This window comes from Canis lupus, chromosome 6 (genome assembly GCF_048164855.1).
Source record: "Canis lupus baileyi chromosome 6, mCanLup2.hap1, whole genome shotgun sequence".
Taxonomy (NCBI): domain Eukaryota; kingdom Metazoa; phylum Chordata; class Mammalia; order Carnivora; family Canidae; genus Canis; species Canis lupus.
In genome coordinates this window covers 72,492,926-72,519,871 of record NC_132843.1, presented here as the reverse complement: position 1 = coordinate 72,519,871, position 26,946 = coordinate 72,492,926, and the positions used below count along the sequence as shown (strand labels likewise).

At 42.4% G+C, this 26,946-nt stretch overlaps 1 protein-coding gene, 1 non-coding gene and 1 pseudogene across 7 annotated transcripts in view; 1 reads left to right on the top strand and 2 right to left on the bottom strand.

Moving 5' to 3' along the window:
• Nucleotides 1-26,946, top strand: part of HHAT (hedgehog acyltransferase) — a 346,103-nt gene that overhangs the window by 11,887 nt on the left and 307,270 nt on the right. For all 6 annotated transcript variants that reach the window (XM_072831173.1, XM_072831170.1, XM_072831169.1 and 3 more), the window contains exons 2-3: nucleotides 2,087-2,220; nucleotides 16,324-16,391. In XM_072831173.1, coding sequence (XP_072687274.1) covers nucleotides 2,130-2,220; nucleotides 16,324-16,391 — 159 coding nt within the window. In that variant the 5' untranslated portion in view covers nucleotides 2,087-2,129. The remainder of the gene's footprint in view (nucleotides 1-2,086; nucleotides 2,221-16,323; nucleotides 16,392-26,946) is intronic.
• On the bottom strand, nucleotides 6,908-7,153 carry LOC140634775 (mitochondrial import receptor subunit TOM5 homolog; annotated as a pseudogene).
• On the bottom strand, nucleotides 24,115-24,229 carry LOC140636179 (U5 spliceosomal RNA). Its single transcript, XR_012033481.1, has one exon. It is a non-coding gene; the product is annotated as a U5 spliceosomal RNA (small nuclear RNA).

Below are 26,946 nucleotides of genomic sequence, written 5' to 3'. Positions count from 1 at the left end.
TTCTAGAACTTCCATTTAATCTCTAAGATTCTTTATGTTCACTTTTCAGCAGTGTTTATTTTATTTTATTTATTTTTTTAGAGGTTCAGCCTTAGCTAATCACGTATTCTTAATGAGGTGAGGAGGCCATCCAATATAATACGAACATCCTTTGAAAGGAGACACATAAAACCCAGAGGTTAAAGGGAACTTTTCACTAAAGAGAAGACTACCGTATTCCCACAAAGTTCCACAAAGAAATTCTAAGGTATTCTAGGAGATGCCAGATATTTAAAAATAAAGTATGGGGGGAAATGTGTAAAGCTAGAAGTGGTTCTGAAAAATCACAGGGGACCTAAGAAGGTGGTATTGAGGGCTGAGAATGTTTGGGTTCAAAAGCATATGTGCTTGCTTCTAGATCCCTCCGGTTGCCTGTGACCAAACTGCCTGAGCAACTTTTAGGTCAGTACCAGTGGGCACCCTGGTTGGAGGACCCCTGACTTCTGACCTCTTATTTTATGAAAGCCAACGTTTGTATCTTTTTCTGCTCTCTCTTAGCCTGAAGAAAGGAGTTTGTGCATGGTGGATTTTAAGCCAGACTCTAGGGACAAGTAACTTTGTGGACTGGCATTAATGGGGCTGGCTGTGGCTGAGGAGAGGCATGGGGGCCCAGTGGTTCCCAAGACCTGGATTTGAGCCCTGGCTCAGTTATTTCAGACCGTGTGACCTTATTATGCTTCACATTTGTCCTCTGTAAAATGCCTCTCTCTCTTGCCCCACCTTCTTCACTAGGGTGTTGTGAAAATAACGTGAGATCATGTGTGAATTCTGATTTATGGCATTACTGTCCTGTATGAGAAGCGCTTGCTTGGGGCTTAGAAATTTGCTCCTATTTTAGTTTGGCATCCATAGTGAGACATATCTGAGAGGCTTAAGTAAAACAGTGAGAGCCATTTAACTAACTTTTGGTTACATGGGAGCTGATCATCTAATTTGCAGAATTTTAGGACCTCCTATCACCTGCTGTAATACTTAGAATATAGACATAGCTGCCCTAAGACAGGGATCAAGAGTAAGAGAAGCTTAAACAGCCTGGAAGTGCATTTCTCTTTCATGTAAAAGCACAGATATAAATGGTCGGGGGCAGTTGTGGGGGTGAGGTGGGACGTGGAGTCAGGGACTGAGGCTCCTCGATCTTCTTTTCTCACGTGGCTCTCACCCCTTGGCCCAAGGTGGGCTGTTCGGGCTCTGGCCAGCAGGAGGGGCATGACCACAGCCTTGCAGCCAAATGCCCACACTGGGCTAGACTATCCGGTTGAGCTTAGCATCCTATGCATTCAGATAATTCCATTTCTGTGTAATGAAGGAAACCAAATATTGTGGGGTGGGCTACTAGCAGTGTCCACCACTGCTGCTGGGGGTCACGTTATTCACTTTCCCTTGTTTACGTAGGGCTGCCTGGGTGGCTCAGCGGTTAAGCGTCTGCCTTTGGCTCAGGGCATGATCTTGGGATCTGGGATCGAGTCCCACATCAGGCTCCTTGCAGGGAGTCTGCTTCTCTCTCTGCCTGTGTCTCTGCCTCTCTCTCTCATGAATAAATAAAATCTTAAAAAAAAAAAGAACATGTTTGGAGATGATCTGTGCTTCTATTCAGGGTTTGAAGCCATTTATTATTCATGGAGCACTAGTTCCTTCCCGCTATATTCCACACTCTGTGTTGGATCCTGGGGACTCAGAGATCATGGTCCCTGTTCTCCAAAGCACAGCCCCCCCCCTCCCCCGCCTCCGCAGGGGGAGGCAGGCATGTCAGGCAATGAGCGCATGACTGTCTGGTGTACACTCTGATGGGAGGCAGATGGGGGCGCTGTGGGAGCTCATAGGGAAGACGTGCCCATCCCCGGGAAGGCAGGGCATGTGCGTGTCTCTGTGTGTGTGCATTTTGGATGCAGGATGCACAGGGTCACTGGCAGCAGGAAGTAGGACTGGGGTTATATCCGTATCACTGTAAATAGTGCCGGGTCCCTGAAAGAGCAAGTGAACGGATAAGATGCTGTTCCCTGCTGTCATGTCTATGGCTTAATGTTTTTATTTCTGTTTCTCTTCCTAGAAACTCTCCGTGTGTCTGCTTGGACCCTTTGTCACAAGGAACAATGCTGCCCTGGTGGGAACTGTCTTTTTACCTGTGTGCTTCACTAGGCTTCCACTTCTATTCTTTCTATGAAGTTTACAAAGCTTCCAGAGGTAAGGTCCCAATTTTCCTGATCTTCTTTCACGAAAAGAAGCTCTCAGAGGTAGAAGATTGAGGAAGATTGTCTCATGGGCTTGGGATGACTTGGACTCTGCTTTGCTTTCCCCTGTCTGTGACACTTTGAGTCCATGACCTGAGTCAGTGCAATTTTCCACCCTAACCCTGGATCTTGGGAGTGGGGGATCCTGTGGCTGGTCTTCTTTCTGTAAGAGGAGGCTTTGCTTCAATGGCTGTTGAAGGCTGTGGAGGTGATATGCAGTAACCTCTTACATATCCCTTCCATCATCATTGTTCTCAGACATGTGGAGGCAGTTCATGGTGTTGGAGGCCCAGACTCCTTTTATCTTTTTGTTCTCCTGTGTTCAGTGCTTTGTATACTTGAAGAAGAATCATCACTAAATCCACATTCCAGCCCCCAGGAAGGAGAAGGGGAACCCTCCTGTCCTTTAAGGGATGCTCAGCAAGTTAACTTAGTCACTTCTGCTGACTCATAGTTGGCCAGTAACAGGTCTTATGAACAGCTGGGAGGCTGGGAATCATCATCTTCAGCTTGGTGGCCATGCGCCACTCAGACTTCCCATGCTATGGAGGAATGGGAGAAAGAAATGTGGAAGGACCATGATGGTCTCTTCTGTAGTCAGGGGCAGTTTCCTAGAGATGATGATGATTACTGGGCTTTGTTGTAAGGCAGAGCAGGAGCCAGCTAGGTAGAGAAGACCACAGAGGATCTGTGGAAAGAGATGAGTTTGCAGGCAAGTGGACAAGCCTTTGGGGTGTGAGGAAGCTTAGCATGGTCTGGTGACTATAAACCACTCGGTGGTACTGGAATGTAGAGTGCGAGGGGACAGTGGTAGCTTTTTGAGCTTAGATCAAAAAGCAAGGAAAGGCTGTGAAAGACATTACCTATTTATGTGAGGAGTTTGGCAGGGGAATATGCTGAAAAATCACTTAAAATGATCAAAGTGGGTTTCGGGAAGCACAGTTGACAGTGCTCTGCTCTGAACACCTACCTCCTTATGTATCACTGGGATTGATTTGGTTATGCATCCCCAACATTCGACATATGTCCCACTCAAAGCCATGGGCTTGGTTGCAGAGACAGACCATCTACAGTAGATGAGGGCTGTTCTTTTGTCAAGGCCAGCCAAGTGGTTGCATTCCCTTGCTGGAGCCTCTGAGCTCCCAAGACCCATGTAGGGAAACTAACTTTGCTCTATGTCAGGCACTGTATTAGATACGTCATGTACCTTGTCTCACTCAATCATTAGAACAGCCCTATGAGATGGCATATTACTTTGAATACAGGCTTGGCAGCAGAAACACAGCTTCCAACATAACTCATGAGCCTTCCAACAAGGCTCATGTTGTGTCCAGAGAGCATCAGAGAGCCTGGCTCCTCCTACCATATCCCTCTGCCGTCTTCATCGTGTTGCTTCACCTCATAATGTCAGGTGGCTGCCTCAGTGCCAGCTGTCATGTTCACTTTTCTCCCAGAAGGGAAGATGGAAGGGAGAGGGGAGAACAGGCCCTCTCCTTTTCGAGTGTGACTTGAAAGTTGCTTACATTATATCCATTGAAATGCCATTTGCTAGAACCTAGTCCTGTAGCCACATCACTGTGAGGAGAGTAAGTAAATGTAATCTTTGGTTGGAAGTCCATTTATCCAGTTAAGCTGTTCTGTTTTAGAGGAGGAAAGAATAGATACTGGCAATTAGTCAGTAGTCTTTTCATAAGTGGATGTCAGTAGATTTTCACCATTCTAGTAGGTGTGTAGTGGTATCCTACTGTTATAATTTACAATTCCCTGATGATGTGATGTGGAGTATCTTTTCCTTTTTTATTTTATTTTATTTTATTTTATTTTATTTTATTTTATTTTATTTTATTTTATTTTATTTTATTTTATTTTATTTTATTTTATTATTTTATTTTATTTTATTTTATTTTATTTTATTTTATTTTATTTTATTTTATTTATTTTATTTTATTTTATTTTATTTTATTTTATTTTATTTTATTTTATTTTATTTTATTTTATTTTATTTATTTTATTTTATTTATGATAGGCACACAGTGAGAGAGAGAGGCAGAGACATAGGCAGAGGGAGAAGCAGGCTCCATGCACTGGGAGCCCGACGTGGGATTCGATCCCGGGTCTCCAGGATCACGCCCTGGGCCAAAGGCAGGCGCTAAACCGCTGCGCCACCCAGGGATCCCTGGAGTATCTTTTCCTATGCTCATTGCCATATATATCTAATCTTTGGTGAGGTGTTTGTTCAGGCCTTTTGCCCATTTTTAAATTGGGTTGTTTATTTTCTTATTCTTGAGTTTTAATTGTCCTTTGTATATTTTGGATAATATACAATATATTTGGATTTTTGCAAATATTTTCTTCCAGTCTGTGACTTTTCCTCTTATTCTCTTGACAGTGTATTTTACAGAGCAGATATTTTAAATTTTGGTTAAGTCCAGTTTACCAGTTGTTTCTTTTATGCATTGTGTCTTGGGTATCTAAAAAGTATTTCCCAGAGCTAAGGTCATCTAGATTTCCTCCTATGTTACTTTCTAAGAGTTCAGTAGTGTTGCATTTTATATTTAGATCAATAATATGCATTTTCAGTTAATTTTTGTGAAGGGTGTAAAGCCTGCATCTAGATTCTTTTTTTTTTTTTTTTTGCATGTGGATGTCCAGGTCCAGCATTTGTTGAAAGACCATCTTTTCGGGCAGCCCCAGTGGCACAGCGGTTTAGCGCCGCCTGCAGCCTAGGGCATGATCCTGGAGACCCTGGATCGAGTCCCACATCAGGCTCTCTGAATGGTGCCTGCTTCTCCCTCTGCCTGTGTCTCTGCCTCTCTCTCTCTCTGTGTCTCTATGAATAAAATAAAATAAAATAAATCTTAAAAAAAAAGACCATCTTTTCTGTGTTGTGTTACCTTTCCTCCTTTGTCAAAGGTCAGTTTACTGTATTTTTGTGGGTCTTTTTCTGGGCTTTCTATTCTGTTCCATTCATCTATTTGTTCTTTCACTAATGTCAGTTTCTTGAATGCTAGGCTTTATAAGTCTTGATATTGGGTGGTATTTGTCCTCTAACTTTGTTCTTCTCCTTCAATATTGTGTTGGTTATTCTAGATCTTTTGCCTCTCCATATAAACTTTAGAATCATGTTGTCTATATCCACATGGGAACTTGCTGGGATTTTGATTTGGATTGCATTGAATCTATAGATGAAGTTGAGTAGAACTGACCTCTTAACAATATTGAGTCTTCCTATCTATGAACATGGACTATCTCTCAATTTTTTTCTGTTTATTTTTCATTAGAGTTTTCTAGTTCTCCTAACCTATAACTTGTATGTATCTTGTTAGATTTATAGCTAAGTATTTCACTTTTTGGGGTGGTAATGTACATGGTGTTGTGTTCTTAATTTAAATTTCACTTGTTCAGTGCTGATGTATAGGAAAGTAATTGACTTTTGCATATTAATCTTATATCTTGCAACCTTGCTATAATAGCTTATTGGTTCCAGGAGTTTTTTTGTAGATTATTTGGATTTTCTACATAGGTATTCATATTATCTGCATACAAAGACAGTTTTATTTGTTCCTTTCCATTCTGTATACCCTTTATTTCATTTTTCTTGTTGTACTAGCTAGGACTCCCATTATGATATTGAAAAGGAGTGGTGAGAGGGGACACTTTTGCCTTTTTTCTGATCTTAGCAGGGAAGCTTTCTGACCATTAGATACGATGTTCACTGTATGGTTTTTGTAAATGCTCTTAATCCAGTTGAGAAAGTTCCCCTCTATTTCTGGTTTGTGGAGTTTGTAATTGTAAATGGGTGTTGGATTTTGTCAAATGCTTTTTGTGCATCTCTTGATATGACCATGTGGTTTTTCTTTTTTGGCTTGTTGATGTTATGGATTGCACTACTTCATTTTTGTGTCTTTGTCTGTGAGCTTGTTTTTAATGAGCCTCTGTTGGACTCAGCAGGCAGGTCTTCTGCTCTGTGTGGTGTTAGCCGGGGTTGCAGTCTTCTGGTGGCTTACTCACTTGGCTGGCCAAGACCTCAGTGGAGGGCTATCAGCTAGTGTGCAAAGGTTCTCTCTGCATGGCTCTTCACTTGGCTTATATTTCTCATGACAAGACAACTTGGGTTCAAGAGGGAGTATTGCAAGTACACAAAAGCAGAAGCTACAGATCTCTTGAAGCTCAGCCTGGGAAGTTGTGTAATTCACTTCTGCCTTATTTATTGGTCAAAACAAATCACAGCTCCAGTCCAGACTCAAGGGGAGTAAAGACTATATCTCTTTATGGCTGGAGCAGCGTGCATGTGCACAGAACTTATGGCCATCATCTTTGTAGCCTATCACAATGCATATTGTATGTTTTTACCCAGATGAGGCCACAGAGGCTGAAAAATACAACTTATCCAAGGTTACACATCTAATAGGTTCTAATGGAACTGTTTTTTTTTAAATTGTAGACAGAATTCCCTTATAATTAATACTTGTTAGAAAATAGAGTTTGACATTACTTATAATTATATCAACATTCACAGAGGCTGAACTATCACCACAAGATGTCTTTACTTCCCAAGTATTTTTAAACTTTAGCTATGAAGGTCAGTTACCAGAGCCACACTTGTTCTTAACAAGTAGAATTTTTATGTCCATTCAAAGAGTCTCTTACATCTTCTGGGCCTATTCATTTGCAGATTGAGTAGAAATTACAACTGGGTTCCTCATATCTCGCATTCACATGTGATGCCCATCTTCATATGCTGTCCAATTTCTTTAGGATAAAAAGTGTCCCAGCAGGGACACATAGATAAGAAAGTTCCATATGGACGAGATCACATCCTTGCGCATCTTCTGTTTCATCTCCTCCGGGTCCAGCTTTGGTGCAAGGCCCTCAATCCGGAACATCACTGCTTTGCTTCTCAGCCTTGCAGCGGCCACGCTCTGCTCTCCTCAGGGGCTGCCTGGTACCTGGGGAACTGGGTTTAAACTCGGGTGTGTTCAACTCTAGACCCAGTATTTTGTTCTTTTCTGTCACTCATGCTTAGTGATAATTTAATTCCTAAAGCACCTTGCTTTAAAAGGGGAAGCCCTTTTGTCTATTCTACTACTATTAAATTTTAAGTTTTTATTGCACTGGAACAAAATGTTTCCTTTTTGCATCAAGGGGGCTGCTGGGATGCGGGTGGGAGGGGATCCTTCTGTGGATAGTAAGAAGCTTTTCTGCACTTCAGCTGATCCAGAGCTGTCATGCTGTTTGACTTATTAGTGACCACTCCCTAGCCTGAAGCTTCTTTTATCCTCTGTGTTTTTCCTTTAAATATCAGTGCCAAAGTGTTTCTCAGGTTACTCCCAAGAAATGTCTTCTTTCTCTAATACTTTTGCCAGTTCAGCTCATGGAAACCGGATCCCCCTGTCTTGCCAAAATGTGTTTAATGGTGCAATGTTAAGTCTTCTTGGCTCCATGTCTTACTGTCTAATTCGGGAAAAAGTGCTACTTTACCCGCATGATAGAAGTAGGTCACTGGGAAAACTGTGTCTTCTGTAAACTTTTTTGGGATGTTTGTATCTGGAACAAATATAGTGCCTAGGACACATTACAGGCTCAAAACTTACCCATTAAGTGAAATGCCACCAGTGGGCATCTGCAACAGCTGCTTTCTCTGGGCACGGAGCAGGCATCTTGTTCACTGCACTCTGTCTGGGGGAGCAGGGTTGTCAGGCCATTAGGGACAGCAGACTGATTTTAATGGCCTTAGTCAAATGGAATCTTTTGGTAAATTCACAGCAGGGACTGAACAGAACACCCCCCACTCCTCCTCCTGACTCTACCAGCCGTAAAGCATCTCTAAGTCATATGGAAATACTTGTGATGGGGTGATGGTGATCTGCTATGCTTGGTGACTTCTCCCCTGTAGCTCTGCAGCATTGTGGCTAATCCAGACCTACTGCATTAAGTTTATGCCCTTGTGGTTCAGTAGATGTAGAAACACTTTTATGTCTCTCTGTGTACAGTTAACATGAGGAGAGATGAGATATGCCATACAGTAGTCTTGAAGGAGTTAATGCTTCTACCTAAAAGAGGGCCGTGTATTGTGTTCTTATCAGGTTGATACAGTTCTTGAAATGAAAAGAGCCAAATTGTCATCAGTAAAAACCTGAGTGATAGGTGGTCACCCGGGAAAGCAGCTTTGAGCGGAAGTCTTAGACTACTGTTTCAATTTATTTATTAGTTTATATTCAAATTTATTTCTTCTTGTACCTATTTTGACATTTTATAGCTGTCCAGATATCTATGCATTTTTGTCGGTTTTCTTTTCTTTCTTTCTTTTTTTTTTTAAGATTCTATTTATTCATAAAAGACACAGAGAGGCAGAGACACAGGCAGAGGGTGAAGCAGGCTCCTCACAGGGAGCCCGATGTGGGACTCGAACCTGGGACCTGAGGATCATGCCCTGTGCCGAAGGCAGATGCTCAACACTGAGCCACCCAGGCGTCCCTATGTCGGTTTTCAATTTGATTAGTAATGGTTCATAATACTCATATTTAAAATTTTTTTCTGTAGTTTTGCTTTCCTCCAAAATACATAAAATACTGTATATATTGTTTTATATCTTCTTCCTGCCCTCCCTAACTTCCTCCCTTGCTAGACTGTCTACCTCTCCCTCCCTTCCTTCCTTCTTATTTTTTTTCCTTTGATCAGTTGTGCCAGAGAGCTTGGGGATCTTTCCAGCTTGTGGCTTTGTTTGGTTTCTCAGTTGTTTCCTTTTGTTCTCCAATTCACTGATTTATGCTCTTATTTTATCATTCCTTATTGTTTTTTTGGGTTTGCTCTGTTCCTTTTCATTCCAACTGTATGAGTCGAATGCTTAGCTCACTTATTTTCTAAGGAACCTATTTGTATTGTTGTATCACACCTGATAGTTTTTCTCAGAAGGATTTCCGGAAGGATTTCCAGAAGAGGCATTGCAGAGTCAAACTACATGAATATTTTTAAGTTTCGTAATAGACTTCCCTAGACTGTTCTCCAGGAAGGTTGTGTCAATAATATTTCTTCTTTTGGAGAGTGTCCTTCTTCTTGTATTTCAGCAAATTGAGCCTTTCTTCTTTCACTCATCTCACATGTATTTGGTATATGATATAAAGTGAAAAGTTAAATTATTTTTTCCCAAATAGATAACCAAACATGATTAACTCTTTCTTTCCATATTGAATTATGATGCAATCTTGATCACTGGTAAATTCTTTTTTTTTTTTTTTTTAAAGATTTGAGAGAGAGGGTGCATGCATGTAAATGCACGTGAGTGTGAGTGGAAGAAGGGGCAGAGAGGTAGAGAATCTGAAGCAGACTTTGCAGTGCAGAGCCTGAAGGTGGGGCTCAATCCCTCCACTGGGAGATCATGACCTGAGTGGAAACCAAGAGTCAGCTGCTCAACCGACTGAGCCACTTGGGCGCCCTTATCATTGCTAAGGGGGTGGGTGGGTGAGCTGTCTTTTCTGTTTCATTGATTTTTCAATCAATTCATACATCATTAGTGCACTGTTTTAATTAAAAATGCTTTGTAAAATATTTGAGTATCTTGTGGAATCGGTTAGCCACTCATCGTTCTTCATTTCCACACTTAGCTGTTCTTACTGGTTTATTTTTTCGTATACATATTTGAAACCGTTCTAAAAAAAATCTCATTATGGTTTTAATTAGAATTACAGGAAGCCTAGAAATTAATTTGTTAATAATTAATATTCTTATAATATTGTATTTTTCCACCCGCGGATTTGGTGTTTTTTCTAGGTCTTCCGTTCTTTCCCTTTGTAAAAGTTCCTGGTCTTCTTCATAACAGATCCTGCTAAAATTCCTATTCAGATTATTGGAGTCTTTTTTTTTAATAATTGGAAAAATTTTGATTATATTTCCTACAATTTGTAGCTGATTCAGCTATAAAGGTATTTATTTTGGTTTATGGATGTTATATTCCAACAATTTATTGACTTCTCTTAATGTTCCATTAGCTTACCTTAGATTTTTCCTAATTTTTTTGTGTATAGGTAATATCTGCAGATCATGCTAATGGTTTTCCTTCATCTATTATTGCTTAGCTGGGACTTCTGAACAATATGGTAGTTGGGAAAGAATGCTATTTTTATTTTAATTCTAATTTTTTAAAAAGATTTTGTTTATTTATTCATGAGAGACACACACACAGAGAGGCAGAGACATAGGCAGAGAGAGAAGCAGGCTCCATGCAGGGAGCCCGATGTGGGACTTGATCCTGGGACTCCAGGATCAGGCCCTGGGCTGAAAGCAGACGCTCAACCACTGAGCCAGCCAGGCGTTCCCTTTAATTCTAATTTTAATGGAAATCCCTGTACTGTTTTTACCATTACTGAAAAGTTGAATAAGCTTTGCTTTTTCTGCCTTTTTTTTTTTTTTTTAAATCATGCTAAGGAGTCCGGCTAGCTCCCTCTTACTAAATTTTTATTTTTATTTTTATTTTTTAATTTTTATTTATTTTTATGATAGTCACAGAGAGAGAGAGAGAGAGAGAGAGAGAGAGAGAGAGGCAGAGACACAGGCAGAGGGAGGAGCAGGCCCCATGCACCGGGAGCCCGATGTGGGATTCGATCCCGGGTCTCCAGGATGGCACCCTGGGCCAAAGACAGGCGCCAAACCGCTGCGCCACCTGGGGATCCCTACTAAATTTTTAAAATCAATAAATCTTGAATTCATTTTTAAAGCACCTGCTCAGATGATTACCTGGTTTTTCCCTTTCAAGCGGTCAACATATTTTAAAGTCATGTATTTTCCAGGATGGCTTATATGGTTTCCTACAACAAACCTATGGCTGTGGTATTTTAAAATATACTGCTTGTTTCTGAGTGTTTTTTTTTTTAATTTATTTAAAAAAATATTTTATTTATTTATTCATGAGAGACACACAGAGAGGCCGAGACACAGGCAGAGGGAGAGGGAGAAGCAGGCCCCCTGTGGGGAGCCCGAGGTGGGAGTTGATCCCAGGACCCCAGGATCACGCCCTGGGCCAAAGGCAGATGCTAAACCACTGAGCCACCCAGGGATCCCCTGTTTTTTTGTTGTTGTTGTTGTTTGTTTGTTTTAATTATTAGTTTCTAAGTGAGATTCATTGGCCTGTAGTTTTATTTTTCATTTCATCATTTTATTATCCGCATTCTGTTATTGTTATAAAATGAAAGGGGAATGAGATCAAGAGTTTAGTGCTCCCACCAACTGAGCCAGCCAGGCACTCCTACATTTTTCCATTTTATTGGAATTTTCAAATATATTAATATCCAGTTGTGGATTATATGTTTTGAAATACACGTCTCATTTTTTTCTATCATAGGTAATTTACCTATGTTTTGTCTACTTAGTGGATTTGTTCTCTTTTTCAAAAACTAATCTCTTGGATTTATTTATAAATGTTACCATTTTTTTCTGTAACAGTTACTCTCTAATGAATAGTAGGCTACCCTAGATCATTTTGGCTTTACAGAGCCCAGGCTCAACTTTTATGCTGTGACTCTCTTCCTGAAAACTTGCATATTAGGGACATTTTTATAAACAGAATGGTATTTTCCATAAATTTACATTTCCATTTCCGAGACATTTTGTTTTCATTTTAAAAAATCTTCAGTGAGCAGAGGTTAATGTTTCTCTAAATAAATTCTGTAGGACCAGGAAGTCCCAATATTTAAGCAAGGACCAGGAAGTCCCAATATTTAAACAAGTATGGAACAAATGATTTATTTGAATTGCCACGCCCAATTTCTTTGTTTCTTTAGTAGGTATTCTGAAAGTGGATTACAGTTATACGTGAGCATTTTCACCTTCTACCTTTTGTGTATTCCTAAACTCACCTGTTCTTATCATCACTAGTCTGTTTATAAGGAAAGGATATAGTGGTACATTTACAGATTGTTTTTTTGTGTTCATACAACACACTTCCCTCTCATGAGGGATGGGCTTTGTAATCAGGTAATTTTTCCCACTTGCTTTTGTGACTAGAAGAATTTGGTTGCAAGACAGCTGGCAACTCTGGAGAGCCCAGTTCAGGGAGGGGAAATGGAGGCTACCTCTGGTCCTGTCTTTGAACAGGTGGCCGTGCCCTTGGAACCATGGAAGGGGCCACCAGGGGCCCTTCAGTTAACAGGTCTTTTGTGAAAAGACCCAAGTGCATAATAGCCCCTGCTGGAGCCAAGGACTAGAGAGTCTGTCTTGATGGCCAGCATCAATATAGCATGTGTCACAGTTCAGGCTCCGTGAGATCTGTCTGGCAGTGCTTCATGTTGTGGTTCACCCTGTTTCCCCTGTCACCTGTGGCCAGGGTTGTAGGAAGCATTAGAGTTCCTGCTTTCCTGCTGGGAATCCAGGCTTGCTGGCCCACCCCTTCCTCTTTCAGTCTTGCCCTGACCTCCTCCTCAAGGGAGAGGAGGGCAGTGTTGGCTTTCAGAGAGCCAACTTTTTTTTTTTTTAAGGTTTTATTTATTTGAAAGAGAGAGAGACAGAGATAGTGAGAGGGAGCACAAATGGGGGGTGGGGAGAGGGAAAAGCAGGTTCCCCACTGAGCAGGGAGCCCAACGCAGGCTCCATCTCAGGAGCCTGGGATCATGAACTGAGAGTGGAAGGCAGACGCTTGACCAACTGAGCCACCCAGGTGTCCTGAGAGTTGACTTTCTTAACACCTGTAGTAAACTTGTCACAGTGACTTGGGACAGGGCCTGGGCTGGAGGACATTTGAAGTCAACCCTCAGTGTTAGACTCCACAGCTCCTCACTCCTCCAGCCGGTGCTCCCTGCTGTTCTGTCAAACACAAAAGGACATGCACTGAGCTTATGGCTTCCTCCTTTCTGGAGTGTTTCCATTTCAGTCTGGGGCTGCTTCTATTTCTCTTGGGGAGCCCTAAGGATTCTCATGCAAATCACATGGTGGCTTGATTTAAGAGGCCCCAGAATTCTTTCAGGTGAGTAGCATAGGAGCAGCCTTATTAGGGAGATTTGAAGGCCATTTATGTTGTATATTGCTTCATATCCTATTTGTATATATGAATTGCTTTTGCTTAGGCTATTTCTAAATCAACTTTTCATTCCCGGAAAGGGAAAGAGAGGGGCCCCCACTTCTCAAGAGTCGTCATGGGAAAAACTAGCACCTTATCATCCTTCTATATGACATTTTATATGAATATTTGAGAGTTGCTTACCATTAAATTCTCTTATCTTGAGAAGCCCATCTTTTCTGCTCCCTTTCTCTACTCATTTACTGCCACAGTCTGCTGTACCCAGAGGCTTTCTAGAGAAATAAAGAATCAGTAGGAGCTGATTGGAATTTTTCAAATGCATAGAAACAGCAGGACATGTTAAGCCATGATTGGGTGTGCTAGTCCCTGGCAGTGGCTTGTGTCAGACGAGCGTGTGTGTGTGTGTGTGTGTGTGTGTGTGTGTGTGTGTCTTCCTCTTCCTGATTATTGCCCTCTAATTACCCCCACCCCACCCCAGAAATGGTTTCCTATCAAAATGTTGAGGGTGAAAGGGGTAGGTTAGTTAGCGCTTTTAAGTAAATGGTTTACCACCACAGCTCATTGGCATCGATTAAAATGCAAATCCTCTCACTCAGTAGGTAGAATGGGGCTTTGATGTATCCTCTTGTTGGGTGGTGGTTGGAGTGGGGAGAATCAACAGCTGATTTAGTAATGAGGGCTCATCAACAGAAATTGCTTCATTTCTATGCTCTGAGGCAGCTTCGTGGAGTGCTGAATTTTGGGAAATAGAACCAGGGCACCTCAAAGAAAGAGCTGGCTCTGCCCAACGGTCAGGCCTGTGTGGTGTGGAGAAAATTCCTCAGGCAGAGAAGGCTTCTCTCCATTTTCCAGGGTCATTTTGCTTGAGGGTATGTGAGGTAGGGCGGAAACTCTTGCCCCGAGTGAGAATACGGGATCTTTAGCAGGATGGTCTCATCAGAGAAATCCTGAGGGCTGAAGCTCTTTAGGGAAAGATTTCCCGCTGCAGGTTCTCAGCTCCCATTCTCCTATATCGACCAAATTCTGTAGCAACACATTTTCAACTAACGCAAGACAGTTTGAAGACCGTGAATTCCAAACAGGTTGTGAGTGTATGTTGTATAGCGTCTGTCTGTGTCAAGACATCAAACCAGAGTGAGTCGTAGAAATTCTCCAGACCTGAGAAAGGATTTTTGGGCTAGAGCTATTCTGTCCAATACTGTAGCCATTAGCCGTACAAGCACTCAAAATGTGGCCATTTCAAATTGAGCTGTGCTGTTGTAAAGATAACCTGTATGTTGGATTTTGAAGAATTAGTAAGAAAAAGGAATGTAAAATGACTCATTCATAATTTTTTGATACTGATTCCATGTTGGCATCAATAAAATATACTAAACTGAATTTCGTCCTTTTTTTTTTTTTTGTGTGTGTGTGTGTGTGTGTTTACTTTTTAAAATTGTGTCTCAGTATTCCAATTGGACCGCACTGGACAGGATTTCATTATTCTCCTACCTGTGGAAGATTCCTTTTTCCCACTAGAGGGAGCTGCGTTCCAGTTTCAGGAAGTCTGGTGCTTTTAGCATGTGAAATCCGCTGCTTCTGAGTGTACTCTTAAAAAAGAAGCAAACAAAAACGAAACCCAAACAAGTGTCTTCTTTGTTTCAATTCTGCCCAATTCTGATGTTTCTGGAGGTTGCTCTTTGTAGGTAAGAGAAGCCAAAACAGAAGAGGCAAGAGGCAGAGAGATTTTCCACCCTCTGATTTTAGGAGGTCCCTGTTAACTTCTTTGTTGGATTGCAGTAGCTTGCTGTTTGTTTGTGGGCTCTTCTCTGGGACCCGAGTGTGTGCACAGTTCATGGGGCCCACCCACAACGTGACGTGTGTGCAGCTGTGACAGAAAGGACCAGAGCCCTGCTGCAACCACACTCCTCCACAGCAGCCCCTGGACCACGTGGGATGCAGTGTGAACGTGTCCTGGAGTTGTGCCCTGTGGCGCCCTGAGCCAGTGCTCACCACCCCGCCTTTTCGGTTGTTCCTAGGGGCAGTGTTGCCCGTGGCTGGAGGCTGGGGCTGTTGTTTGCCTCTGGTGTGTGTGGGATTCTGTGTCTGGATCCTGCTGTGAAATCAGCTTGTCAGGATTATGTTTTAATGACTACACTCCTGGTTTTCCTGCAGTCTTTCTGTGTAGTTCCTTTTTGGTGCTTCTGTGGTTTTTGTAGGTTTATTGGTCTGATAAGTATTGGTTTTTCCTTGTTTGTGCACTCTGTGTCTTTGGGGGCGACCTTTGGACATTCTGGTAGCTTCATCACTACCTTTATGCTGAGGAATCCCTAGTCTTCATCTCCAGTTTAGGGTACTCTTGAGGTCCGTCCATTCCCATTGGGCTGCCTACGGGACAGTGCATAGGCACCTGAGCATTCCTTACTTCCTTACACGGCATTCGTCAGCACTGTTGGAATTTATTGTTACTGGTTCATCTCTCTTCCCTGGGATACGATGAGACCCAGGAGGGCAAAGGCCATGCCAATCTTGTTTCATTCCTGGTATATCATGACATGTGCCTGATTATTGTACACCCTTAAAAAGTATTTGAGTGACTATTTTGTTATACTTTTTTGTTTTAAACCATTTGTGTACTTATTACTATCATATAGTTTCATTTTATAATCTTGTTAGCATTACATCCATGTCATGGAGCTATCACCGTCATTTTGTGGTGTGGTCTGTTTAAAATAACTTTTTTACCACCTATCACAAGAGAGGCATTTGCACCAGTTCTTTCCTTGCTTCCTTCCTGGTGCTGGAAGCTTTCTCTCTTGATCCCTCTCCATTTGTGACCCTTATTACGGGTTGAAGGGGACATTTCCATCAGCCCCACTACGTATCTCCAGGAACTTAGGTCTAGAAAACTAGAGCGGAAGGTCAACGAATCTGACATGTCTCCATGCCTGTAGCTCAGTGCACAGGCAGCTTTTCCAGGACATATTCCAAATTCTCTTAGTGTCTCTCCTATAAAACCAACCCAGTTTTAAATCAAGCTGACTAATGAAACACTGTTTTTCTTGTCAGAACATGAAGAGGAGCTGGACCGACAGTTTGACCTGGAGATTGGCACTTTATTTGGAGGATTAAAGAAGGTACTTAGTGGATAAATGATAAAGCTTCTCAATTTTCAAACCTGGTTTCAGTATTTTGCATTACTTTTGTATTTGGCTAGTGATGAGCTGTGTATTTGTTTTTCTAAGCATTTTGATAGGTTTTTATTTATATTCCTTTATTTTGATTTTTAAAATGATATTAAAAAAACCATTGCTTTTGACTATTTTCCCTCTAAGTATGTAGTGTGCCAGATATATTTTAAGTTCAATCTGTGTTTGTGGGCTGGCTTGGGACATAAAATAATGCTTGCATTCTAAGTCCCGAACATCTTACAAATGAGCTTTTGGAAAACAATTCATTTCCAAACTGGGCACTCCCATGCTGGTATTTTTCTACTGTAAGAGTTGCAGGTTTTGCTTAGAATTGTAGCACATTTACTTCATTTTCCATTTTGATTTTCTAGGGTAATCTGTCCTTTCTTTCCAGCTCTGGCTCTCTGTGGAGCCACTGTATTAGATGGAAGGCCCGGGTTTTTCTGGGATTGGGAAGCCATTCCTGCACGGGGTGCCATTCCTGGCTTTTGTTGTTCTGCCCAACAGAAGTTTCCCTGAAAAGTTGGATGCAAATTGAGCTTTCATTCATTGCATCCATTTGTATGTGTTTTTGATTTAAATAAGCCCTTTTAGGCTATTATTGGTAAGATTGTTAGGTTATTATTGGTAAGACTGTAAGGCCTATGGTATTGTACCCACTTCAGAGATGAGGAAATCTGGGAAACTTTGGTCATAGTGGAATTTGAGACGGAGCAGGAGATAGCCCTTGTGGGTGTCTGAGATCTGCTCTTTAGAAATATTTCACTATTGGATCTCCTACAACAGAAAAAAATGGTGATCTCTCTCTCTCACACTCTGTTTTTCCCCCCTCTTACAGTTACAGTTCAGGCATTTCAGACAATACTGAATTGTTTGCCAGGGGAAAAATAAACAAACCCATTTTAGACTAAGAGACTTTAAGCTCTTGAGAAGAGAAGCAATTGCAAGGCAGTATGAGCAGCTGAACAGAGGGTCAGGCCCCAGCAGGTTCTGGAGCTACCGCAGCAGATTTCATTGTCAGGGGGCAGGCGCCGTCCTGCTGTGTGTGCCACTTCCAGACAAAGGGGCTTTGTCTTTGCTGACTTCCCAGCTCCTGTCACCACTCCTTCAAATCTAGCTGCTTGGTTCCCCGCCAAGGCTGTAGAGTCCAGGGAGATGACCTTTGCTAAGCATTTTCCATGACAGACCGCCTACCCCCCCAATCCCCACCCTCCATAACAGGGCGTGGGGTCAGGGGATGTCAATCTTCAGGACAACCCTGCCTTTGTGGAAAGGTGCACAAGCATAGATACACGCCCTTGGAGCTCAAGGACTCAGTCCTTTTCCATTCTGAAAAATCTCTGACCGTGCCTCTGTTTATCTGACCATCCATCCACCTGTCTGGTGCTGTTGAGCACCTCTTGCTGTCCTCATCTTTCTACATCTCATCCTTTGTAAATGGGGTGGGTAGTTTGGAGCCTAAGAATTTAGGGGGAAAATGAGGAGTCCTGGTGGATAGTCAGTAGATGAGGGCAATTGATACTGTGTCCTTTGTGAAGATCCTAAAAGACCCTGGGGCCATCTGTAGCACTAGGGAGTTCACAGATGTCTGCTGACCATCTTCTTTCAGCAAATATAGAGGCCTGCCAGGTTCTGGACACTCCTTGATGAGTATTTCCCTCCTTTGAGGTTATGGGAAGTGGTAAACAAATGCAACCCTGTTCTAAACTCTAATCAAAAGAAGATATTTGGGGAGAGTAGGAATTGTGAACTTTAGAAAAAAAGTTTTAATGTTCTCTGACCAGTCCAGCCCTCAAATGTTATGGCTGCTAAACTCAGCACTACTGACATTTTAGACCATTGTTGTGGGGGAGCTGTTCTGGACATTGTAGGATGTGTAGCAGCATTCCTTGGGCTCTGCCTAATGTATGCCAGCAGCAACTACTGACCCAAGTCATGCCAATCAGAAACGTCTCCAGGCATTGACATGTGTCTTGAAGAAGTGCTGGTCTATGGCAGTATTAAGGGGCTCTCCTCAAACAGCCTTTGCCATTTCTGATTTGCCATTTCTTTTGTTCAGCCTGATTCCTCTTCGGGATTGTATCTCTCCCCTTCCCTGTCTGGTCCTTTTTCGCTCCTTACATCTGCTCCCTGTCATAGAAGCATTGCCTGGACCTCTGAGCTGGGCTTACTGCTCATCATTCCCGACACTTCCCTGCCTCTCTCTCTATCCCCTTGCACACATGCTACTTTTAATGAGGGTGTGTCTGTGCCCAAGTCTGTACAGAGTGTTGGGGACACAATAGTGAACCAGACAGACAAGGTTCCTGTCTCATTGTCTCTTAATGGGGACAGATCGAGGTAAGTAAATCACGCTCAATGATATGAATAAAATAGTTAGGGTGATACGCCATAATGCTTTGGATTGTGTTTTTGTGTCCTACAGTGATATATTTGTTCAGTTGTATTTTATATTACCCATTCTCCACCAGACTGTGAGTCCCACAAGGGACCAGGCTGAGATTTCATCAATCTTATATCTTTAGTGTCTAGAATAGAAAAGGTAAGTATTCTATTGAATGTAACTGCAGGAAAGAGTGAATAACACTGTGCCAGGTTGCAACATTGGAGTAAAATGCATCAGTTCGAACTGTATGTGGAGAGACATAGAGGTAAACGCTGCGTGGGACGGCGTGTATAGTCAGAGCAGCGAGACACCACTGTGACCCAGGTGATCACAAAACTGCTTTTGGGAGGAGGAAGCTGCCATACAGCGGAGGTCCACAGACTGCTAGGATTGGGCAAGGTCATCCTTGGAGGAGATATTGCTCCGAAGGGGCTTGTCGTGATTGGGAAAAGGAAGGAGGTATTAGGGAGGTGCTGATGGAGGTGAAGATGCTGAGGATAGTGAAGGGCATCTGGGGCTGACCCCAGTCCTCCAGTTTTTGATGATGTTAGAGTTGGAGCGTTATAGCCCAAGTCAGGAAGGCCTTTGGGCCTGGTAATTTCTTTGGCATAAAGTTGATTGCACTTGCTGAGAGGCCAGATGTGGTGGGGGAGCTTGTGTAGATGCAGCTGTCAGCGACTGCTCACATCCCATATGCTGAGACATTTGCATTCTCCTTTGCAGTGTCTGCTCTTCCTGGCTTGGAAGTGCCCCTTCTCGCAGGCTCCAGTGGCTTCCTGGAGCAGTTGCGTGCTGGGAGCCTGTGGGTGGCCAGGGATGGGCCCTGCCGCCGGGTGCTTTTCCAGTTCTGGCCATTCTCTGTCTTGGTGTGTGGTGATCTCCTTGTCTTCTCTTGCTGCGACTTTTCCGGCTCATGGTCCTAAAAGAAAGGAAACTTTTCAGGGCCTGTGTTCCTTGCTTGTGGTAGTAAACAGTCTTCTGGACAGTCTGAATCGAACTGATACCAGTGAAGCTCTGTGTCGGGTTGTACTATCGTGAATTTTTTTTCCCTTTTATTATTTCGGATTCAAGGCAGTTGGCATAGTGAAAGGAACACAAGTTTGGAGTTGGATGGACTTGAGTTCACGATGCGGTTTACCGCATTTTGGAAAATCTTTTACCTTCTCCATGCCTTAGTTTTATTATCTGGAGCATGGGAAGGGAAGGCTGTGGGGGAAAGAGATGCTGAATAGATTACACCCAGCCTGGGTGTGCCTGGTGCAGAATGGATGCCCAGTACATGTTTTTGCGCTGGTGGTGGTTTCTTCCTTCCATGGGAAACCTCTTTGTTTCAGAGTTAAGATTTGCTGGTTCCCCTTCTCTGGCAAGCAAGTGATGTTCTACAGAGAAGCATTCACATCTAGACGGGGGTTGCTACTACAGGGAGTTCCCAGAAGCCTAATGTATTAACGAAAAACTTTACATGTAATCAATTCCTCCTTTCCTGAGGACCCCCCTTCCCGTGGCAGGTTCTGGAACTGGGGCATCCTTGTAGATAAGAAGTTCTTTGAGAAGTGGAATCAGAGAGGAATTTGCAGCATCTGTCAGAAGGGTTAGGAAGAAAAGACAAGATCAGAGAAGGGAAGCTTGATCACTGGAGTCTTTGAATATGGAGAGAAAAGAGGTGCTTTTCTAAAGTACAGACACAGTTTTTTAGCACTCATGTTTTACCTATACAGATTTTAAGATTCAGCTCATTTTTTAATTCCTCTGTACTTCAACACTTTAAAAAAGCAACAAGCTCTGTTTGATTCACTGAAAGAATATTCCTTGAGCGCCTACGGTATAAGAGGCTTCTGGGGGGTGGTGTGCTGGGTGCTGGGAGGCCGGGATGTTCTGGGCTCGGTCTCTCTCCTTGCTGGGCCCTGGGTTTGGGGGAAGGTGATGACTAGACCGTGGGGTGTGCAGAAGCTGAAGGCGCGTATGACTTGGACTCATGGCAATTCCAGCTGAGGTCTCGGGAGACAGTGGGGAGAGGTGGAGGAGAAGCACAGCATGTATTTGCACCTGCAGGAGAAAGCGAGGCTGGGAGGCCAGGCCGGGTGTCGGGAGGAGGATGGCACAACATAGAGGCTGACCTCAAAGGCTGTTGGGCACCTTGTGTGGAGTCTGGACTTTATTCAGAAGGCAGTGGACAGTTACTGAAGGGATTCAGGCCATTGTCCTTTCTTCTGTGGCCTGTTTCAGGGGCCTTGTGATTTTCCTGCCCTGCCTACCCTGAACCTCCCCTTACCTGACCTGACCTCCTCCTGTTTCCCAGGATCTGTGCGTCCCTGGAGTTAATGTCCTGAGATGTGTGTCTCCTAATGTGCCGCAGAAGCCATTGGTGCTCCCCATTTCTTGTAGTGGAAGGTGCAGACTCCATAGCTGACCCGCAGCCCTGTTTGGCCACTGACCCTACCCCAGATCCTGGTGCTCACCCTTGGCTGCTAAGTAACAGGATTGTCTGCCGTCCCCTGAAGATGCCTTGACGTTTCCTACACGGGACAGTTCCTGCAGGCTGGTGTGCGCTTCCCCTCCGCTTGAGCAGCCCACAGGGAACCTTCCCTGACTCGTCTCCCAGTTGGCAATTCTTTCTTCTATGAGTTCCATTCCCAGGACTCCTTCCTGAACCTATGTTATCTAACAGTTATCTGTTTTAGATGTAAGAGGATCTTTCATCTCTGCCCCTCCCTGCCTGACACTTAGCAGGTATCCAGTAACGTTCGTTGGATTAGGGTGAACGTGCCTGTCTCATTGGGGGCCTATTTTAAAGGAATATTGGTCCCTCAGCAACACCGGCTTTGTTGCATGTGTCTAAATTCTGGCAGGTTTAGAGAGTTTAGGTTTTACCTCATTTTCATTAAGCCATACCCCCTCAGAGATGATCCCAGTGTTCCTATTATATCTCTGCCTCCTTCCATCTGATGGGCGCAGATTAATAAGCAGTTTGGCTGTGCGTGAGAACTTCCAGCCTGTCCTTATTAACAGAAAATTGGATTTTATGCAGCTTTGCCCCTTCACAGAGGGGCTGCTCAGCAGAGGCATATTCTTGTACCCTCTGCCGGCCCCTCCAGGCAAAGAGAGTGTGGGCTGAAGAATCTCCAAATGGCAGGGGCAAGAAACGCACAGACTAGTGGTGGAAGGAAGGTTCGTGAGCACATGTTGGGCTTAATTCCCTCTTAATGTGAAGAACTCCTGCTCTTTACCTGTCTGTACACTCTGATCTAGTCTCATCCCTGCTGGATTTTCTCACTGATGTGTGGAAGATTTGCAGGGAGGCAGGAAAAAAAAAATACATGGTGATGATTTCCTGGAGAGGATAGAAACAAGTGTCACTCTCTGCCTTATGTAAAAATAGGATCTGCAATGCACATGGATACACACGAAATTTGCTTATTAACCCTTAGCCACCAGGTCCCTGCTCTGCCTTCCTCTCTTTTATATCTACTAGTTCATAGAAAATATTATTTCATTATAAAGGCACTTGAAGGAGCCAGGGAAAATAAGGTGAAGTTAGAACCAAGAGTTTAGCTGTGCAAAATGAAGAGATCTTGTGTGTGTGTGTGTGTGTGTGTGTGTGTGTGTGTGAGTGGGAGGTTGGGAGAGGGATGAATAGAGACAGGGTGGGTATTCCCCATGAATACTTAGATCATGTGGTGGGGATATAGGATTTGAATGAGAAATTTCTCAGCCACAAACCAGTCAGTTTACACGTGACTGTTTGCTTACCAACTGCTTTGCAGCCCAGGCTGCAGTGTGGCAGGTACTGGGGGTTAAGGGAAGGAACAGGTGTGGTTTCTTTCTCAAGTTGCTTATCCTCGGAGAATGCCAGGCTAACATACAGCTTTAAATAGGGTTGATGCTCTGTGTGTTTAACAATGGGGAGGGGCATCAGTCAAGGCAAGCAGACACCAGTGGTATACAGCCAGGACAAATGGCCCAATTTGTGTGTCCTGCCTGAAAATTAGCCCTGGCATTACATTGAACAAAGCGTTTCCATGTGTGTGACTGTCTCTTGTCAAAGTGTTTCCACATGCACGAGTGTCTCTTGTTAATATAGCCAAAAATTGCTGGGAGGCTCTAGCCTTGAAATGACTAGGGAAGCCTCCCCAGAGGAGGTGGATTTGAGTTGAGCTTTGAACAGAAGGGTCATGTTCTGAACTGACCCAGGCCTGTTTGGTGGCTCAACAAAAATCAGATTCTTTGGTTTTATTCTTGGTGGGTCCCAACAGTTGGAGATATGTAGGAATTAAATGTCTTCCTGTCCCACAACCTTGCTGCCAAGTGGTATTTTATAGGGAAAGACTCTAGATCTGAAGTGTCATGTGTGCAACATTTATTAGTAGCCGAATACAAAATTTACCATCAAACCTGTTTTTGGAAAGCTCAAGAAGCCTCTGTTCTCTGTCTTCAGGTACTCCAAGGAGCAGGAAGGATTCATCTGAGGCTGAGGCAGTCCTACTCTGTGGATGAGAGCAGACTGCTAGTCGGGTCAGGGGATCATCTTGGGAAGCGAAGGGACACAGAACCAAAGAAGGACTAGACTTGGGGCGATTCTTCCCAAAGCTCTGGGCTCCGGCTCAAGGGACTCAGGCCTCATCCTTACACGAGAGTATTAGTGCCTGAGAAAATCGCTAAACCCCCCACCTACATTGAACACCACACCACTTCTCTCATTTGTAAATTATTTATTTATTTCTAACATTGCTTATGCTAATAAACTATCAGGTGCTGCTCTAGAACCAATATGGGAATTATTCAAATTGCAGCCCTCTGGGACTGGACTTCGGATTAGGACATTCCAGTGCTAACTCCTTCCTTAATTTACACAGCGTGTCTTCTATAAACATTCTTACAGGATTCAGAGACAAGCAGCAGAGATCATTCTAGTCCAGGCAGTTTGAACTGTGGCTTGAGGCTGAAATTTGGGGAGAGCTGTGGGGAGGAGAGGAGATACTTCCTTCTTTCAGCACATCCCCTAAAAGTAGTGTCTGTCAGCATTCGTTAAAAGGCTATTGCATTTTAAAATCATGACATGACCGTTGATAAGTCTCTGTTAAAAAGACCTTGGAAGCAGCTGCAGGGTAGGAGTAAGATCCTGGGGCCTGTGGGAGATGTGAATGTGCTCCCGGTGGGTGAGGGCTAGTTCATCAGAATTTTGCTCCCAGGTTTCATGGAAACAAGAGCAAAAAAACAAAAACACAGCACAGATACCTGCTATTTTCCTAAAAAGGTCAGATCTTTCATTCAAACCAGTAAGACAGCCTCACACAAAGCAAGGCCTCAAAAAATTAGTGAAAGACTCACTTGTTTCTCTCCACGGAAATCTTTAGTAAAAGGCGAAAGATTTATTCGATCTGAAGAGAAACCAGAGTATGAGCTTTGGTCCCCCCAATCTCACTACTCCAGTAACTGCAACTCCTAGTTCACTGATGGTGGCTCTTGATCCATGAGAGCTACTCCCTACCTTAAATTTTGCACAAGATATTCTGTAAGTAAACTTCTCATAGTCAGAAATGTCCAGTTGGAAGAAAGAATCTTTTAAATTTGAAGAATTGTCCTGTAAGCAGGGTACCATGGGTATGCAAATGAGAAGTCTGAGTTTGAAGTTTCTTCAAATATCTTTGTATTCGCATCTGCTTCTGGAGCCACCATTAGGGGGCGAAGCAGAAGTCTGTCTGTCTCCATATGTTGTTCTGGTTCAACCACAGAAATTCCAGTTTTTTATTGGGACTTGGAGTATGGTCCCCTTGCTTTCTTTTGCTACCCCCTAACCGCCAACGCAAGCAAGATACAGAACCACAAAGAACTCCCTCTTGTTTGCTTTCTAGTCACGCCTATCCTGCTCTCCCATCCCTAACCCATGGAAGCCACTTGTTCTGTGTCTTATCTCGTCATTTTGTCATTTAGAGAGTGTTATGCAAATAGAATCATATAGTATGTAACCTTTTGAGACTGGCTTTTTAAAAAAAATTATTCCCCACTCAGCATAACACCCTTGAGAGCCATCTGAGCTGTGTGTATCAGTAGTTCATTCCTTTTACATTGCAGGGTCTTAGTCTATGACACAGATGGACCATGCTTAGTTTGTTCACATATCTCCCAGCAGCTGGTATTCTCAACACTCTAAATATTAGTTGTTCTGATAGAAGTGCAGTGATAGCTCATGGTTTAATTTGCATTTCTCTGACAGTTAGTGATGCTGAACATCTTTTCACATGCTTATTGGTCATCCATATATTCTCTTTGGTAAAATACTATTCATGTCTTTTGCCAGTTTTCTCCCAGGATTGATTTTTTTTTTCCTGTTGAGTTTAGGGAATTCTTTATATAGTCTAGGTACTAGACCTTTGTCAGGTGATTTGCAATTTTTTTTTGTTTTGTTTTGTTTTTTGTTAGTAGCTTGCTTTTCATCCTCTTAGAGTCTTTCCCAGAAGTTCAGTTTATTGAATTTTTTTTCTCTGATTGTGCTTTTGGTATCATTTCTAAGAACTTTGGCCTAGTTGTATGGCCCACAGATTTTCCATTTTTCCTCCCAAAAGTATCATAGTTTTGCATTTTACATCTAAATCCATGTTCCATTTTAATTAAAAAAAACATTTTATTTGTTTATTATTATTATTATTATTTTTTAAAATTTTTATTTATTTATGATAGTCACAGAGAGAGAGAGAGAGGCGCAGAGACACAGGCAGAGGGAGAAGCAGGCTCCATGCACTGGGAGCCCGACGTGGGACTCGATCCCGGGTCTCCAGGATCACGCCCTGGGCCAAAGGCAGGCGCCAAACCGCTGCGCCACCCAGGGATCCCTATTATTATTTTTTAAAAAAACATTTTATTTTATTTTATTTTATTTTATTTTATTTTATTTATTTATTTATTTATTTATTTTTTAAAACATTTTATTTTAAAGTACTCTTTTCACCCAATGTGGGGCTCGAACTTACAACCCTAAGATCAAGAGTCACATACTCTACCAACAGAGCCAGCTAGACACCAACAGAGCTAACATAAATTAATTTTTATGTTAGCTTGGGTAGAGGTTTATTTATTATTATTTTTTGCTGTGGATATCCAGATGCTGCAGCACCATTTATTGAAAAGACTATTCTTCCTCCATTGAATTGTTTTTGTACCTTTCTAAAGAATCAACTGGCCAGACTAGTATGGGTCTATTTTTTGGTTTTCATTTCTGTTCCATTGATTTGTGTATCTGTCTTCCCACAAATGCCACATTCCCTTGATTATGGATAAGTCTTAAAATCAGATAATTTTTCTATTTTATTCTTTTTCAAAATTGTTTTAGCTCATTCAGTTCCTTTGCCTTTCTGTATACATTTTAGAGCAAGCTTTTTTCTATATCTACAAAACATTTTGCTGGGATTTTGATATGAATTCTGTTAAAACGTAGATCAGTTTGGGAATATGATGTCTTTACTGTGTTGAGTCTTCCAGCCCATGAAGGCAGCTGGATCTATTTACCTCTTGATTTCTTTCATTAGCATTTTGTAATTTTTAGCATACAGATTTCATACATGTTTTGCAAGATTTATGCCTAAGTATTTTGTTTTACTTTTCTTAACACCTAAATTTACTTTTATATTTTTATTTTAAGCAAACTCTATGCCACATGTGGGGCTTGAACTCACGCCTTCAAGATCAAGACTTGCATGCTCTACCAACTGAGCCAGCTAGGCACCCCTAAGTATTTTATTTTTTGAGCAATTATAAATGGTCTTACAATTTTCATTTCAATTTCTACATGTTAATTGCTAGTATATAGAAGTATAATTGACTTTTATATTTTGATCTTGTATCCTATGAATTTTCTGAACTCATTTATTATAGGAAGTATTTTTTCCCCTTTTTTGACTTGTTGAAATTTTCTATATAGACAACCGTGTCATTTGCAAATCAGGACAGTTTTATTTTTTCATTTTTAATCTGTATAAGTTGCATTTTCTTATTGCACTGGCTAGTACTTCCCAGTTTTATGTTGAATAAGAGTGATGAGAGTGTACATCCTTATCTCTTTCTTATTCTTTTTTTTTTTTAATATTTTTTTAATTTATTTATTCAGAGAGAGAGAGAGAG